Source organism: Eucyclogobius newberryi, unplaced genomic scaffold (genome assembly GCF_026437365.1).
Source record: "Eucyclogobius newberryi isolate DKJ021-1_F unplaced genomic scaffold, fEucNew1.0.hap1 SCAF_16, whole genome shotgun sequence".
NCBI classification, from domain to species: domain Eukaryota; kingdom Metazoa; phylum Chordata; class Actinopteri; order Gobiiformes; family Gobiidae; genus Eucyclogobius; species Eucyclogobius newberryi.
The window spans coordinates 19,763,521-19,779,241 of NW_027315790.1; the positions used below are offsets into that span (position 1 = coordinate 19,763,521).

Consider the following 15,721-nt stretch of genomic DNA (forward strand, 5'->3'; position numbering starts at 1 on the left):
TGAGTATAGTTCTTAACAGTTATAGTTCTTAAAAGTCTTATGCTTAAACTTCAGTTCGACTTTGAGGCCTGTATTTATTTGAAATGTTTAATTATTTATACATAAGATACATAAATGCAAACAGGTTTCATCCCCTTTATTCTTGGTGCACAGTTTAAACATCCAGGTGGCATGAATACCAAACAGCAGTGGGTAGTACACTTTATTTACATGTTGACGATACAAAATTATTTGAACATTTTGTGTTTCTTGCACCACTCCTTCAGATACATGTATTTTTTAACCAGGATAAAAAATCTCAAGAGATTAAAACCTCATTTGCAGTGACCTGGCTAAGAGGCAGCAGTACAATAGTCCAATAACTCAACATTTCACATACACTCAAAAGGCAATCAGAAAACGCGACAGTCTCAAACAAAACACTTCAATCTGCATCATGTTCGTCATTTGAAAGAATCAACCGAAACCAGCGTGTTAATTTCATCTCTTTCTGGAATTCATTCAAAGACTGGCAGTAACGAGCTTCTTACGTTCTTACGGGCTTCAAGTGACAAACATGATCTTATACTAAAGTAAAAACTTAATTCTAGTTTTAGCCTGTCAACTATTTTTTGAATATGTGGTTTAAAAGACAATAAACAGTCATCAATTAAAATACGAGTGAAAGACTGAATCATCAGCATACAGGGGCAAGTTTGTATCTGTCATATCTTTATCAAGGTCTATTATGTAGATAATAAAAAGAAGCAGCCCAAGATTTGAGCCTTGTGGGACACTGAAGAAACTTTTGAATAGATTTTTGGTTCCGAAACTTTACACATTGTGTCCTGTCAGATCCTGTCATTTGCAAAGCAGCCAACAGTGTGATGTGAGACCCCAATACTGTGCAACTCTTGTTCAAGCACAGTAAAGGGTCTACAGTGGCTTTCGAGAGGTCGATGAAGAGGGCAGTGCATTGACGTTTTTCAAATAGTGAGTCTGATACATCATTTAAAACTTTAAGAGCTGTGGTTGTGGGGCTATGTTGCTTTCTGAAAACTCAATGTGGAGATTAGAATATTATATGAAGTGAGAACTTGTAAGCTTATTAGATATTCCAAAACTTTTGCCTAAATACTTTTGCCAAAATACTTTTTATTGTTCGATAAATCATTCAAATTAGTTGGATGACCGCCTTTAAGCAAAGGTAACACATGCCAATTTCCATATTTGTGGACAATTTATATCAATGGATACGCTATCGAATCTGCAGCAGCTTTCAAAAAGTATGACTTGTGTTTGCAATTTTTGTGTCAATTTTTGGGGAATTCTAGAATTCTAGTCTTGTTTGTCCAATTATATTACTCAGTGCTCAAGAAGTAGTTTCTCAAAAAAAAAACTTGTGGCACATAGAACCATTTAATATTTTCATCTTTATTGTGAGATGTAATCACTCAGTATCTGATAATACAGCAGTGCATCTGGTCAAGGTGTTACATTAAAATCCTGTCTTTCTCAATTACACTTACGCAGTGGTAGAAAGAGAACAAAAAATGTACTCAATTTCAAGTACAAGTACTGCTGCCAAATTTCTACTTAAGAGTACAATGTATGCATGAGTACAATGTTACTTTTTAACGTAATTTTGGTAGCATTTTCGATATTTTATTTTAATACAAAGCTATAAATTAAAGTCCACAATCCACATATTCTCTGAGTTCTGGACAATCAGAGTAGTGTTGTGTGTGTGTGTGCTTGTAGGTATTGAAAAGACCAGATAAAAGTAGATAAATTGCAGTAACGCGACTCTTTGTAATTAGTTACTTCTTACCCCCATTACGTAAAGCCGACTCTAAAAATGTATACATCAACACATGCTCATAATGAATATGTTGTTCCTCTTCAACACAAAGTGAACTGTGTAATATCAAAAATCCAGAGCTAATCCCCCAAAGGATACATACTAGCTAGACTTTCTGACGCAGATCATAATACAGTGCTGTGGCAACTGTATTATTTTTGATTGATTGATTGAAATAGATTATCTTCTGTTGAATTCAGTCTCATATTTACATGTGATGATGATGTGATGATCTTCTTACGAGTATCTTCTTACGAGTCCTCCTTCTCCTGGAATCTGTCAACAAAGCACAACAAAATGGTCAGAAATACTCCATTAACATCATCTGTGGTTAGACCCACCTGCAGTGTATACAAGTGAAGAAGACTGTTTGTCCCTCATCGGCCGACCGCATCTGTCTGGTGCGGTAGACCATTCCTTCTTTGTTGCATCGTGAGCAGCGCCGGTCAATCTGAGGAAGGAGGGCCGGGTTTTACTTTATTGTACAGAAAAACTCAAGTACAGCCCTATAAATTAATCATAATGTGGAAACAGTTTCAGTTAAATTACAGGTGGGGGAATATTTTAAAAGTTTTAAATTGCCTCACTGCATTGGGATAAATTCACCTGTCTCAGAGCCTTACAGAGGCAGGCCAATAGGGAATTGTAGGGAAAAGTGTCTGTGAGCATAAGGCTGCATTAAACAGAGACGCGGTGAATTATAATATAAAAATATTACCAAAATAAGCCATCAGCACTGGGATCAGATGATTGGATTTTTACTTTAATATTTTCAAGCCCCAAGTCAAATCACAGAAATTACCATATTGGATAAATACTGTCTAAATCATATCAAACGTACCACCGGTCCCTTGAGCTCAGAGTCCTCTCCTTCCTCTAGAGCCAAAGTGGACTGCTCAGGGTTGAAAACCACAGTGGAGTGAACCTCTCTGCCCGAGAACTCTGCACAAGAGGGTACGTATCCGTTAGTCCAGGCGTTACAGGTCAACCTGCAGATGTTAATTGGATTTTTACATTTACCTGATGCAGAAATGCGAAAGGCGCAGCGGGGACAGCGCACCACTTCCTGCATCCCCGGAAGAGGGAGGACATTCCCACACTCCGGACAGAAGTTTGGGTTACCAGAAAAACACGACATCACTGTAAAATAGATTAGAATCAACAAACAAACTAAGCTCACTATATTTTGCGGGTACACATATTGAGTTTAATAGATACCGATAAGTAAATTGTTTTAACAGCCAAAGGTTTGGAAGTGGTTATCAACCTGGGGGTCGTCGAATTATTTATGGTGGGGCCCCAGATGATGGGTAAAATTTGAAAACGTAAGCAATAATCTTAAACAAGGCTTGACCCTTCAGATATATATATTCTGAAACTAAAATAAAATGTTAGACATAAGATAATTGATCATTTTGAGGTTTAGCCTATTTTTTTTTTATTTTAGGGGTTGCAAATGCCAATGATTGTAATTTATGGGGTCGTGGCTGGAAAAGGTTGAGAACCCCTGCTCTAATGTACCAAAGAGGCAAGTTATCTGCAAAGAAATGCAACCAGGTTCCCACTTTGTAGGAACAAATTAAGTAAATTGTAGTGTACAAATTGGGTAGATTGGGGTTATGAACTTTTGCTGATTTGTGGGTACAAATTTAATTTTATGGGGACACAAATCAGATAATCAGTGGGTACACACATGCTAAAGACGTTTCCAATTTTTTTATGTTTAAAACACGCAAGAAAAAGCAACATGCACGTTTCTCAGAAATGTGTTTAAACTCGGAAAATTTGTCATTTTTCTTTATTTTATTTATCCTGGCCCTAATACGCCTTCATAGTATATTGACTAATAATTAATAAAACATAATTAATAAAATAAGTTTCTAAATTAACTGTAACTTTTCAAACTGGCCAGCTGGCTACAAGAATATTACAACTATTTTCACTTTACGAGCAGTAATAACGAAATATTAGCCAGAAACGTACCTTTGAGAAGTCAGTAGACGCGTTATAGCCTCTCTACACAACCAAATAAAGCTGGGGAAAAGTTAACACGTCAAAACTCTTTTAAATCCTATCTACGCTTCGACGTGTGCGGCACACACAGCCACAGCCATAGCATGCGACCGCTTCTGTTGTTGTCGGTGTCGCAAGTTTTTGACGTCATTATCACCAGCAGCTGTTTTAGTGGCAACTGCATGGATCTATTATATTATGGATCTATTATCTTATATTATATTATGGCAGCGCCATCTGGATCATGAAACGTGAGCTGGATCCATAGATCTATTGGCTGGATGCACGTCTTAAAAGATCACGGACGTATTTATTATTAAAATTATTTCTTCATATTATTAATGAAAATTGTGTTTAATAAGAGGAAAGCAAAATGCTTGTATTTTTGCCATGCATGTGAATGTATTAAAATTCTTGACAAATTGCAAATTGACTGTTCTTGACTAATTGCAAATTAAGTGTTTTTATGCTAGTCGCTCTGCTCTGCGTTTACTTCTGCTGCAATGAACAGACCTAAACTATATTTTTGAATAATTCGATTTTTATTTTATAACGTTCTGTTTTTATATGAGATATGTCCTCTATCTGCAGGTTGAGCTATAGGGCAAGGTTTTTTTAAAGCTACTGCTGCAAACCCAAACCACTTTTTAAAAAGAATAGCAATACAGATAATACACATAAATAGCAAATTAAAGATTTCTAACATTCGTTTGAGGTAAAGGACGTATAACCCTGTACCTAGTCCTAATGGCACAAAGTGCCACCAGAATGAAGCCTCAAAATACTGTCATCTACTGGGGATTTTAATGTATTATAAAAAAATATAACGTATTGCAATCATTGTATGAACCTTTGTTGATTATAACCATATCTAGAATATGTATAAAGGTTTCTGCCCCCTTTTTTAAAAAAAAAAAGCCTGCTTTTTATTAATTGCAAATTTGACAACATTTTCACCTCTCTCTTCTCTTTTGTATGTTTCTTTGTGAGCACCCATCTGAGGGTGAGACAGAGTTTGAATATTAGGATTTGACTTCCAAATGTGGCCAGGCCATGGAAAAGGATTATCGGTCGGCACCAAAGAAATTCTGGCAAACCGTCCGGCGCCTCAGGAGGGGGAAGCAGTGTCTCACCAACACTGTTTACGGTGCGGGTGCGGTGCCTGCTGACCTCGACTGAGGATGTCGTCGGACGGTGGAAGGAATACTTTGAGGATCTCCTTAATCCCTCAGTCACGTCTTCCGAAGAGGAAGTAGAGACCGGGGACTCGAGAGGCTGGCTCATCTATCACCCAAGCTGAAGTCACTGAGGTTGTTGGCAAACTCCTCGGTGGCAGGGCTCCGGGGGTGGATGAGATCCGCCCTGAGTACCTAAAGTATCTGGATGTTGTAGGACTGTCTTGGTTGACACGTCTCTGCAACATCGCGTGGCGTTCGGGGACCGTGCCTCTGGACTGGCAGACCGGGGTGGTGGTCCCTCTGTTCAAGAAGGGGGACCGGAGGGTGTGTTCCAACTACAGAGGGATCACACTCCTCAGCGTCCCGGGTAAGGTCTATTCCAAGGTACTGGAGAGGAGAATCCGACCGATAGTCGAACCTCGGATTCAGGAGGAGCAGAGTGGTTTTCGTCCCGGTCGTGGAACACTGGACCAGCTCTATACCCTCCATCGGGTGCTCGAGGGTTCATGGGAGTTTGCCCAACCAGTCCACATGTGCTTTGTGGATCTGGAGAAGTCTTTCGACCGTGTCCCTCGGGGTGTCCTTTGGGGGGTGCTCCGGGAGTACGGGGTCCGGCGCCCTTTGCTCAGGGCTGTCCGGTCCCTGTATGACCGGAGCAGGAGCTGTGTTCGCATTGCCGGCAGTAAGTCAGACCTGTTCCCAGTGCATGTTGGACTCCGCCAGGGCTGCCCTTTGTCACCGGTTCTGTTCATAATTTTTATGGACAGAATTTCTAGGCGCAGTCAGGGGTCGGAGGGTGTCCGGTTTGGGGACCACAGGATTCCATCTCTGCTGTTTGCAGATGATGTTGTCCTGATGGCTCCATCAAACCCGGACTTGCAACATGCACTGGGACGGTTTGCAGCCGAGTGTGAAGCGGCTGGGATGAGAATCAGCACCTCCAAATCCGAGGCCATGGTTCTCGACCGGAAAAAGGTGGCTTGCCCTCTCCAGGTGGGTGGGGAGTCCTTGCCCCAAGTGGAGGAGTTCAAGTATCTCGGGGTCTTGTTCACGAGTGAGGGAAGGATGGAGCGTGAGATCGACAGGCGGATCGGTGCAGCGGCTGCAGTGATGCAGTCGCTGCATCGGACCGTTGTGGTAAAGAAGGAGCTGAGCCGAAAGGCAAAGCTCTCTATTTACCGGTCGGTCTACGTTCCTACCCTCACCTATGGTCATGAGCTTTGGGTAGTGACCCAAAGAACAAGATCGCGGATACAAGCGGTCGAAATGAGTTTCCTCCGCCGTGTTGCTGGGCGCTCCCTTAGAGATAAGGTGAGGAGCTCGGGGGGGGAGCTCGGAGTAGAGCCGCTGCTCCTCCACGTCGAGAGGAGCCAGCTGAGGTGGCTCGGGCATCTGTTTCGGATGCCTCCTGGGCGCCTCCCTCGGGAGGTGTTTCAGGCATGTCCCACCGGGAAGAGGCCCCGGGGAAGACCCAGGACACGCTGGAGAGACTATGTCTCTCGGCTGGCCTGGGAACGCCTCGGGATCCCCCCGGAGGAGTTAGAGGAAGTGTCTGGGGAGGAGGAAGTCTGGGAGTCCCTGCTCAGACTGCTGCCCCCGCGACCCGGCCCCGGATAAAGCGGCAGAAAATGGATGGATGGATGGATGGATGTCTTTTGAATGAGAAAAAGTCAATTAAACAGGAAGCTGAATTTCACAAATATGCTGATGGAGATTTTGACAGAGTTCCGACTTGTCTTCCTGCTCAATGTTAAACTATAATGATTCTAGCGGCAGCAGAAGCAGAAACTCAGAACTAATCCTGATGTAACTGATGTAAGCCATTCATACCTTTTAAATGAATCAAAGCCACATTTTAGTAAACAATTCAACATGAACTTCTTTACTGCGATTAGTCTACATTTTTTCATGACTCATTCTGCCTTTCTATTGATCTGTTGACCTTGGAGAGTTATTATGGTCATGATCTCAGGATTGAAACGGCAAGATCCCAGATACAAGCCTTTCAAATCTTGACATCTCTAAGATCTATGTGTAAGAACATGAGATGAGTAATTCCTCCAAATATAAGTCATAATATACACAATCATTACAAAAAATATATATAAAACACGTGAAAAAAAATTGTAGAAAAAAAAAGATGCTTACGAGGTTGAACAGGCTGAAGGAGCAGACCTGGAGGATGGATTGTCAAGTTTATTTGTCCAGCAGTTACTTCTTCTAGTTGTAGAAACAAGTAAGTGCTGAATCCTGAGGACCTGTGGGGAGGCATTTCAAGGTCAATGGTCTAGTAACATCTTATAAACATTCAGTGTCAAGCGGTATCATTATAAAATAAATGTTTTTTATAATTCAATCATCCCAAGCTCTGTGCCTCCCAGTTCTGTTGATCCGGGTCAACATAGATGTCTTTAGGCCAGCAGTAAAGTAGCAATATATTGTCGAGAAGCCCATTATTGTTGAATGTTGAGAATGTAAACAATTCGATATTGATTTATCCAAGGGTTTCAGAATGATGAGAAATATCATATATTTGAAGCTGAAACTCACGAATAGCTTTTTTGTGGACAATATACTTAAGTCTTTTTTAATTCCATTGATACTTTAGTGTGCTCCAAAAAGTTGAAATCTACTGCTGCATCTACAAAGACAGAACATTAAACATAGTTAAAGTACGAATTCAAAAAAAGAAACATTAACTGCAGGATTTGTAAAGTTTCGCTATTTGAACATATAACTCTGTGCAATTGAAAATCTTACCAGGTTTTCAATCTTTGTAAACCTTTCTCACATGCTGGAGTTCACCCTGTTAAACAAGAGGGTCCCTACGCCTTCGTGTTGGGGGGACAGGTCTCGCACTGTTGTGTCGGCTGAAGGGCTGAACCTGTCGGGTTAACCTGATTTAATTCTGGGTTAGCACCAGATCAGACCTGATTTGGTATTGGGTTTAGTCCTTCTTTGATTCTGGGTTAGTCCTGGTTCAGATCTGGTTGGTACTAGCCTAGTCCCAGTTTAATTAAAAATCAATGTTGGTAAAGCATTTTGCATGTCATTTCTCACAAAAATCAAATATATATTTTATTACATTAACTCAATTTAGTGTAACAGTGTTTTTGTGTGAGCCACAATGTTGTTACAGTAGTGGCCTGTTGTACACCTCTGACCCGCCAGCCCCGCCCACATTCTAAACGTGTTGGGAATGGCTGGTCAGGCAACTGGCCCAGGGGCTTTGGCCCTCTGTGGTACAGGACAGTGTGGCTCAGTTTTGTATACACGGTTTACTTCGCATTGTTACCAGCAGAGGGAGTCAGACACTAATCTAAGTGTCCTCTGTGAACTGAAATTATAATTTGATCATATTAGTATTCAAAACATGTATAAACATTGCCAAAAGGTGTTCACTATGCCCTTACCTCCTTTCTCCTTGTCTCATTGTTCTACTCTTTCTCCTCGTCTCTAACCTTGACTGTTATATAATGCCCTACACAAGTGTAAGACCACATGTATAAACGGGTTAGGTTGTATATACATATATATATATATCGGCGAAAGTGTACGCTCAATGGCAGGGTAATAACAACAGAGCAGACCCGCCAAGGCTCTAAACTGAACAGTACCGGAAAGGCATTATAGGAAAGGGAGGCATCCCACAACAGAGATGCACAGTGGCTCTGAGAAAGCACCAGCCCTGACATGATACATGCATACAGGCTCAAGAAACTCACCTATGCAGTACCCAATTACTAAAATCATCAGATTAACAGATATATAGGCCTACCTACAAGAAATCCTGTTGTAAATAATCATTACGCAGTAAATATTCAATAGAAGACAGCTCAGACATGAGGGCGAATATCAAAATAGTTGATTTTATTGATAATGTATTAAAGTTATAAACACATCAGGCAGTGGTTGTACACGTCACCTTTACAGACACAGGACTGACCAATCCGCGGACTCCCCAGCAAATACAGTACAGCGATAACCGGCCAATCAGGAGCCTTCGTTTTACTGCAAAATAACTACCAGTGGTTTTTGAACAAACCTAACTGTGAACCAAACCCATGTCTGGATGTCATCTTTGTATAGAAAATAATCATAATCCAGTCCATGAAATCAAGTAGGGAATCATCGATTTTGCATGGTTATAGAAGCTAGACAAAAATCATTTGTTTTTTCTCCTTCATTCGTGGTATCATGAAAGCTGTAAAATCACTGTAAAATTGCCAATATTACACTGAATATTGAAATCCCGCTCTCGAGTTTCATGGCTTTCGTTTAACAAACAAAAAAACCTTCATATGTTTTGTAATTAAAGAAATCAAGTGGCGTAATCATAGTCATGTTAGCGTTTCCTAGCAAAAAAACAACAACTTTAGCCTTAAAGCTACAATACAATGTGATCTCAATAAATGTATTTCGAATACATTTTGTTAACCAGTCTGACCTTCTTTGTCTCAATATTCAAATTGACAATGTAGTTTAAAGTGCATACGACTAGACTACACAATTCACTAAGATGTAATAAACTTATTATAGACAAAGGGATTCCGGTTTAGAGCTACTTCCTGCATTTTTTTTATTTTTTCTTCACAAACTGCCACTTGACTAAAAGTATGATAATATTTACCACAGGTTCTATCCCACCAAACTAAGCAATTATTAGAAAAAGATGAGAACCTGTCATATGCACTTTAAATCATGTTCTTCCTTCGTATTGTACCTTTAAAATACACTATGTCGTGGTCCTTAAAACGGCAAAGGTGTGATTCCTCTTTTGTCCAAACAAATAAACTGAAAAAAGTTACAGCTTTCCCCCCCAAACCGACATGAGACATTAAGCCACAAACATCTCCTGTGTTCTTTTTTTTTTTTTTTTTAAATGTCAAAAACAAAAATACACAAATAAAAAGCTTGTCTTTTTTATACTTTTCACAGTGAATCTTGGATTCACAGATTTTGTCTTGAGGATTAGAATTAAGTTTAATTTCAGTGGCTGTGTAGGGCAACGGGTAAAACAACGCAAATCGAACTGTTTTGTATTGAATATGCAATTTAAGTTTTCTGCATCATATGTATCCACTGTTTTATATTTTCTTTCCTGTGTTTTTTAAACTTATTCACGAGACTTGCCCTTCACAGCCCTGGCACAAAATTGGCAACATTAAGTTTCCATTTCCTCCCGTTCTAACGCTGAAGTCAATCTTAATTATTCATCTTAATTCATTTATCATAAAAAATATCCCACACACAACACATTCTCCTTCATGTATTTTCACATCTACAGTCTCGCAGAGGTTTGCACTGCCCCTGGACATCGTGCTCTGGCTGGTTTGGATGAACATATGAAAAAGAAAAAACCTTATATATTGAAGTTTGTGTGTTACATTCTGTTGTGTATTAATGGCACGGTAACCAGCCTTTCAAACCATACGCAAGCAGAGAATTTCATAAAAATAGCTTGCACCTTTTTTCTGAAACTTTTTATGGTCTATGCAGAAGTAAACACACTTACAACCAGTTGTTAAAGGGATAGTGCAAATATTCTGTAGTTTTTTTTCTTAACTTAACTTTGGAAAAGGACACAGGAGCATTCGCATTGGATTGTAGTAAATGGTGCTCATATACTGATATACTGAGATTTTAAAATCCTATAAAATATCTATGAAAATGATATGAACCTGCAAAACCTGTAAAAGGTAAATTAAACTTGTGAGTTTTTGGTTTGCTTTCAGTCTAAAATAAGGCGGCAACTAACGATTAGTTTAGTAGTAGACTAGTCTGATTATTTTTTCAAATAGTTGACTAGTAAAACTATTATTTCCATAGTTGATGACTACAACACATTATCAACTGAATAAAGGTTGAAATATGGCCACAGAAGGCTTCTAGATTGAGAAGATTTACAAATAAAGTGTATTATTTTTGAAAACCAGAAATTGTTTACCTTTTTAGACAATTTAAATGCCACCATCTTTGTTATAAAATGTACTTTTGTATAATTTGTGCAATCATCAAAATCCATTTTTTTTTATTTTTTTTTAATAGTCCATTAGTAGCAATAAGTAAATTGTAGCCCTAGTCTTAAATGTTTATGGTTGGCTAAATAATTCTTCAGATAAACCATCCACCATCACAAATGAGCCACAATGTGTCTGTAAATGTCTTGGTTGGTGTTTAAGTTTTGCACATTTAAGACAAAAGTGTATTCTTACTTTTCCAATGTTCTTCATTTTGCATATCTTCAAAACTATTTCATTATCCAAAAGTGTCACATAAATCAGATGCAAATTTGGTCTCAATGCTCCTGGCGTTTTAGCACACTACAAATCTTGAGGCAGGTACATACTGCACTATCCCTTTAACACACATGAATACTCTTAACGCAGATGGACCAAGGAACAGAAGGCAGCGCCAGTCTTCAGTCTGATGGTGGAACTCTTTTAAACACTGGTTAAGTCCTTGTTAGACTCTAGTCCTGAAGAAGCACCCGCACACACAAGTGTCCACGCTGCAGTTCTTTCAGATCGACGCAACACTGGGCAGTTCAGAGGAGAGGGACATTTATCTGCAATCGTCACTCAATCTTGTGATTTGGATTTTATCAGTGACGCTTATGGAAGTTCAACTATTTTATCTGAATTAGAGCTATACAAAATCTCGATATCAAATCAATAAAACACAAAATTCTCCACTGTTCTTGGAAAGAAAAATGGGGACTTCGTTTAGGCTCTTGTTTAAAACATAAACATTGTGTTTTAATTATCCAAACTTATTGTGTCAAATATTATAATTATCAAAAGTGATTTTTTTTTTCTTACAATGTGGATATGTTTTGATTGCAACTTGAAATAAAGATACGTTCCTAGCAACTGTATTATTGGTTAGAGAAATTTGACATCTGTACAATAATAATTTTAACAAAAATCTCAATCTTCCAGTTTTTATCCGTCCAGAATAAACTAAAGATGCAAAACCTTAAAGATTTGGACATTCTGTCTTCCTGTGCTGACCATTACAGTTTTCTTTAAAGTCAAAATGGGCTGTACTTTTTTTTTTGCCCTTGTAAAAAAAAAAACTTAAATCTGTTATTCCCCAGCACAGATATATTGCAAAAGCAGCTCTTGAAAATGGATGAAAATTAGATCACTGTGTGCTCTCAGCAACTAATTACAAAGCGTTTGTTTTTCACGCATTGTGAGCATTTTGACCACTGCAAACTGTTTAAAATTAATAAGTTTTGTTTTAAGGCTGTAAAAAAATCTGATATTTGCTACTTTTTGCATTAATTGTATCCATTTATTAATATTCACTGAATATTTATTCATATTTGATCATTTCTGCCTCTCCTGCCACAACTCCTCTGACTGTCAGGATCTGTGGTCATTCTCTTTGGTCTTCTTCACTCCTGTTTTATTAAGACTAGTCGCACTCAGCCCCAGCTCGTGTCGTATTGCGTCCATCCTTCGGGGGGCGCCAGATACACCCTCCTCCCTCTGTACAGGAAGCTCACCACCCCTCTGTATCCTGTCCGAGGCACTCCTGACTTCAAATCATCCATGGCCCCCAGGTTTCGTGCGAAAACCTTAAAACTCTCCCGACTCGAGTACTGCACCCTGTACGGTCCGGGTTCTCTCAGCTTCCCCCCCTGCAACTCCTCGATCCTTACTAAGGGGGCACTGTACACCTCTATAATAAACTTCTCGTCGTACTTTTCTTTTAGTAAATAAGATAAATCTTGTTTTGTAAAAGGCACAAATTCAGTGTTTAGCTTGATGTAGCGCAGGTACTGGTCGAAAAATTGACCTAAGCTGACGCCTTTCCTTCCAAACGTGATGGTTCGGGAGATTTCGGGCCGGATGCAGGAGCGGTCTCGTCGCTGCTCCGGTTGTCTCATCCAGTCGTCCCAGAACGCTGTGGGCCACTTGGGCTCCAGCTCGGCCCACAGGTCTTTGAGCAACATCCAGCCCAGGCCGGGGAAGAAGTCTGTGCGGTGCAGCTGGTGAGCCTTGGAGTGGTCCACCAAGGCGTCGCGGCCGTTGTCGTTCCACGCCGAGACGCACCACAGGGAGGCATCGTCGCGCAGGATGGGGTAAAGTGCGCGGAAGTACTCAAAGAAGTCTGGCGCCACCTGCGGGCATTGCAGAAAGGAGAAGAAATTGAGAAAGGAAGACATTAGATGTAAGACATCTACTATTTAAACCAAGAGTGAGCATTTCATTCAATATTAAAAATGAATATCCTTATTGTGATTGTGTCGTCACACTAGGGGTGGGCGGTATTGACAATGTGATCAAATGTGGCAGTAATGTCTTGATTGAGGTATCGCACAAACATTTAATAGACCATAAAACGAACCATAAAAGAGCAGAAATATTACTTTTTGCCCCAGTTTGGAGGATTACACTGAACACTTGTTAATCGCAGAACAACCTTTCAATATATCTCCCACTTCATAGAATTCTCAAGTGCTAAAATACATGAGGCTGAATACAGATAAGCCAGTTGAGAACGCACCATCAGAGGAGCCATCTGCACTAGAGACTGACAATTTTGTTAACATTTATCTTTTCATTTTGGCCAATGTCCCTCTATGGCCGTTTTACATGCTGTCAAACATAATTTTGTTGCTAATGTGTAAATTCAATTACATTCAATCCCAATGATTTTTGGTTTATGTTTTAATTTTTCACTTTGTGTTTGGTTGCAACCACTTTTACACAATATTATACATTGTTATCTTCGAATTGCATTAGTTTTATTACAAGTGATTAACATTGTTATATGATGCCTTCAAGCATTTCTTTCAGCCATCCAATTTATTGTGCATTTCCACACTTACAACTCAATAATGAGGCACTTTGGAGCTTCAGCCTGACAGTTCAAAACAAGCCAGTCCTTTTCCCTGCAGGAGCACACAGGGTTAACATTCTCTCCATTACCACCATGACTGAGAAAGCCATTTGATGCTAAATACGTTGAATGGCTCATTAGCTCCGGATACATCCCCACAACCCTGACACGCTATAGATTTAGAGTCCCAGAATACACAAAAGAAGCCTTCTCCCACTCACTCAATAAAATACCATTTATAAAGAGCTTTTTCATCTTGTGTGTGGTTTGTTTCGAGGATTCAACCTACTCCATAAACTCACAAAATTAAGTAAAACAATGCCTTTAAATTTCATGATAATGTGTTGGAAACATGAGAAGCATGTCTGGTCGGCTTACAAAACCAAGTCCACACATGTTTATGGAGTAATGGTCTTTATTCTCATTTTAACTCAAAATCAACTACTTATAAAATCTGTGCAATCATTAAAGCGGGCATCATCCAAGCTGTTAATGTTAGATTGACTAAAATATGTTTTGATGTAGATGATGTAAAATCTGTTTGGCCCCAGAACAGATAGATTTAAACAAAGTGCTCTGTTTTGAACTGCTCTGGCCTCTAAAAGTTGTGAAAAGCACTTAAAAACTCTTCACAGTGAATAATTACGATGCTTGGAATGCATTAGATAAGTGAGAAACAACTTTGGACTGGTGCAGAGAGTTGAGCAAGAGCTCCTTGATTTGATTTGTGAAAGTCAGAAAAAATGGTAAAGGCCGATATTTAAGTAAAGAAAAATCCGCAGCAGAGTTTAGACCTCTACGTTCTGGAATGCATGGGAGCCTGGTTAACGCTCCTGGGCACATGTACTGCTTCAATTTCAGTTCCAGTCCAAATGGTATTCGTCTTGTAAATTGTATACGCATTTTCTTCCTGTAGCCAGTACAAAAGCTTCAGATTTATGGAGCCCTGTCCTGCCTAGAGTCTTGGCATTCTCTGCTGCTGAGCCAACGCCTCTCCTCAAGCCATTGTCCACACAGATAACATATTACACCGCTAAGACGTGCTAATGTGGGCTAACATCACAAAAGCCTATTGGGAATGTTAGCTCTGTGCTGCTAACAGATACCGCTGTGGACATCTGATCTGGGAACATTACACAACATACACAGGGCTGTTGACTTGTTTTAAAAAAAAAAAGCCCAGGAGTGTGTGAGGCTTGGAGAGTTCACTGCAGGGGACGGGCTCTCTGTTTTAGATTTAAAGAGAAAAACAATAGGCTTAAACAGACCAGACTCTCATCTGCTCAATATGGGAAACAAGGGTAGCACAACATATCAAAAACTTTTTAGAGTAGAGACCAGTACCTTCAGAATGATGTATTTATGCTTTTCTAGCATTTAATATTATAACTAAAGCATGTGTACCGTATTTTCTGGACTATAAGTCGCACCGGAGTATAAGTCGGCAAAAAATGCATAAAAGAGAAGAAAAAAACTTAAGTCGCTCCGGAGTATAAATATATAAGTATAAACATAAGTGTAAGTTGCACCACGGCCAAAACTATGAAAAAAGGTGTCCGGAAAATTACCTTTATTTTGTGATTTGCGCATAATGGCTTGGGTCGTGAAGGCTTGTGACTTCTAAAATAAGGGTCCCCAGAAAAAAAGTTTGGGAAAAACCGACCTAGAGTCTGAATTTATCAAATTATCACAAGTACAGAGCAACTGAAATTTTTTGAGCACTCAAGGGTCGAGTGCAAGAGAAAACATTACTCAAAATGCATGAATCAATCCCTGAAGCAGTTATTGAATATCAGATTTATCCTGCTCATTATGTGTAGTTTTTAGACATGGACAT

The 15,721-nt window shown here is 39.6% G+C and overlaps 2 protein-coding genes and 1 long non-coding RNA gene across 4 annotated transcripts in view; all 3 read right to left on the reverse strand.

Annotated features, from left to right (window-relative positions):
• Positions 1-1,397: 1,397 nt before the first annotated feature.
• Positions 1,398-3,958, reverse strand: polr1h (RNA polymerase I subunit H). Its single transcript, XM_072447819.1, has 5 exons — positions 3,824-3,958; positions 2,861-2,980; positions 2,682-2,782; positions 2,182-2,291; positions 1,398-2,116 (listed from the first exon to the last, which is right to left on the reverse strand). Exons 2-5 carry the CDS (start codon positions 2,976-2,978, stop codon positions 2,092-2,094), a joined length of 354 nt encoding a protein of 117 aa, XP_072303920.1. The 5' UTR covers positions 2,979-2,980; positions 3,824-3,958; the 3' UTR covers positions 1,398-2,091.
• A 4,921-nt stretch (positions 3,959-8,879) lies between these two features.
• On the reverse strand, positions 8,880-11,739 carry LOC140361906 (uncharacterized). Its single transcript, XR_011927036.1, has 2 exons — positions 9,270-11,739; positions 8,880-9,212 (listed from the first exon to the last, which is right to left on the reverse strand). It is a non-coding gene; the product is annotated as an uncharacterized lncRNA (long non-coding RNA).
• Positions 11,740-12,329: 590 nt separating this feature from the next.
• The window catches only part of mgat1b (alpha-1,3-mannosyl-glycoprotein 2-beta-N-acetylglucosaminyltransferase b), a 28,116-nt gene continuing 24,724 nt past the window's right edge, over positions 12,330-15,721 (reverse strand). For both annotated transcript variants that reach the window (XM_072447816.1, XM_072447817.1), the window contains exon 3: positions 12,330-13,162. In XM_072447816.1, the coding sequence (XP_072303917.1) occupies positions 12,464-13,162 (699 nt within the window). In that variant the 3' untranslated portion in view covers positions 12,330-12,463. The remainder of the gene's footprint in view (positions 13,163-15,721) is intronic.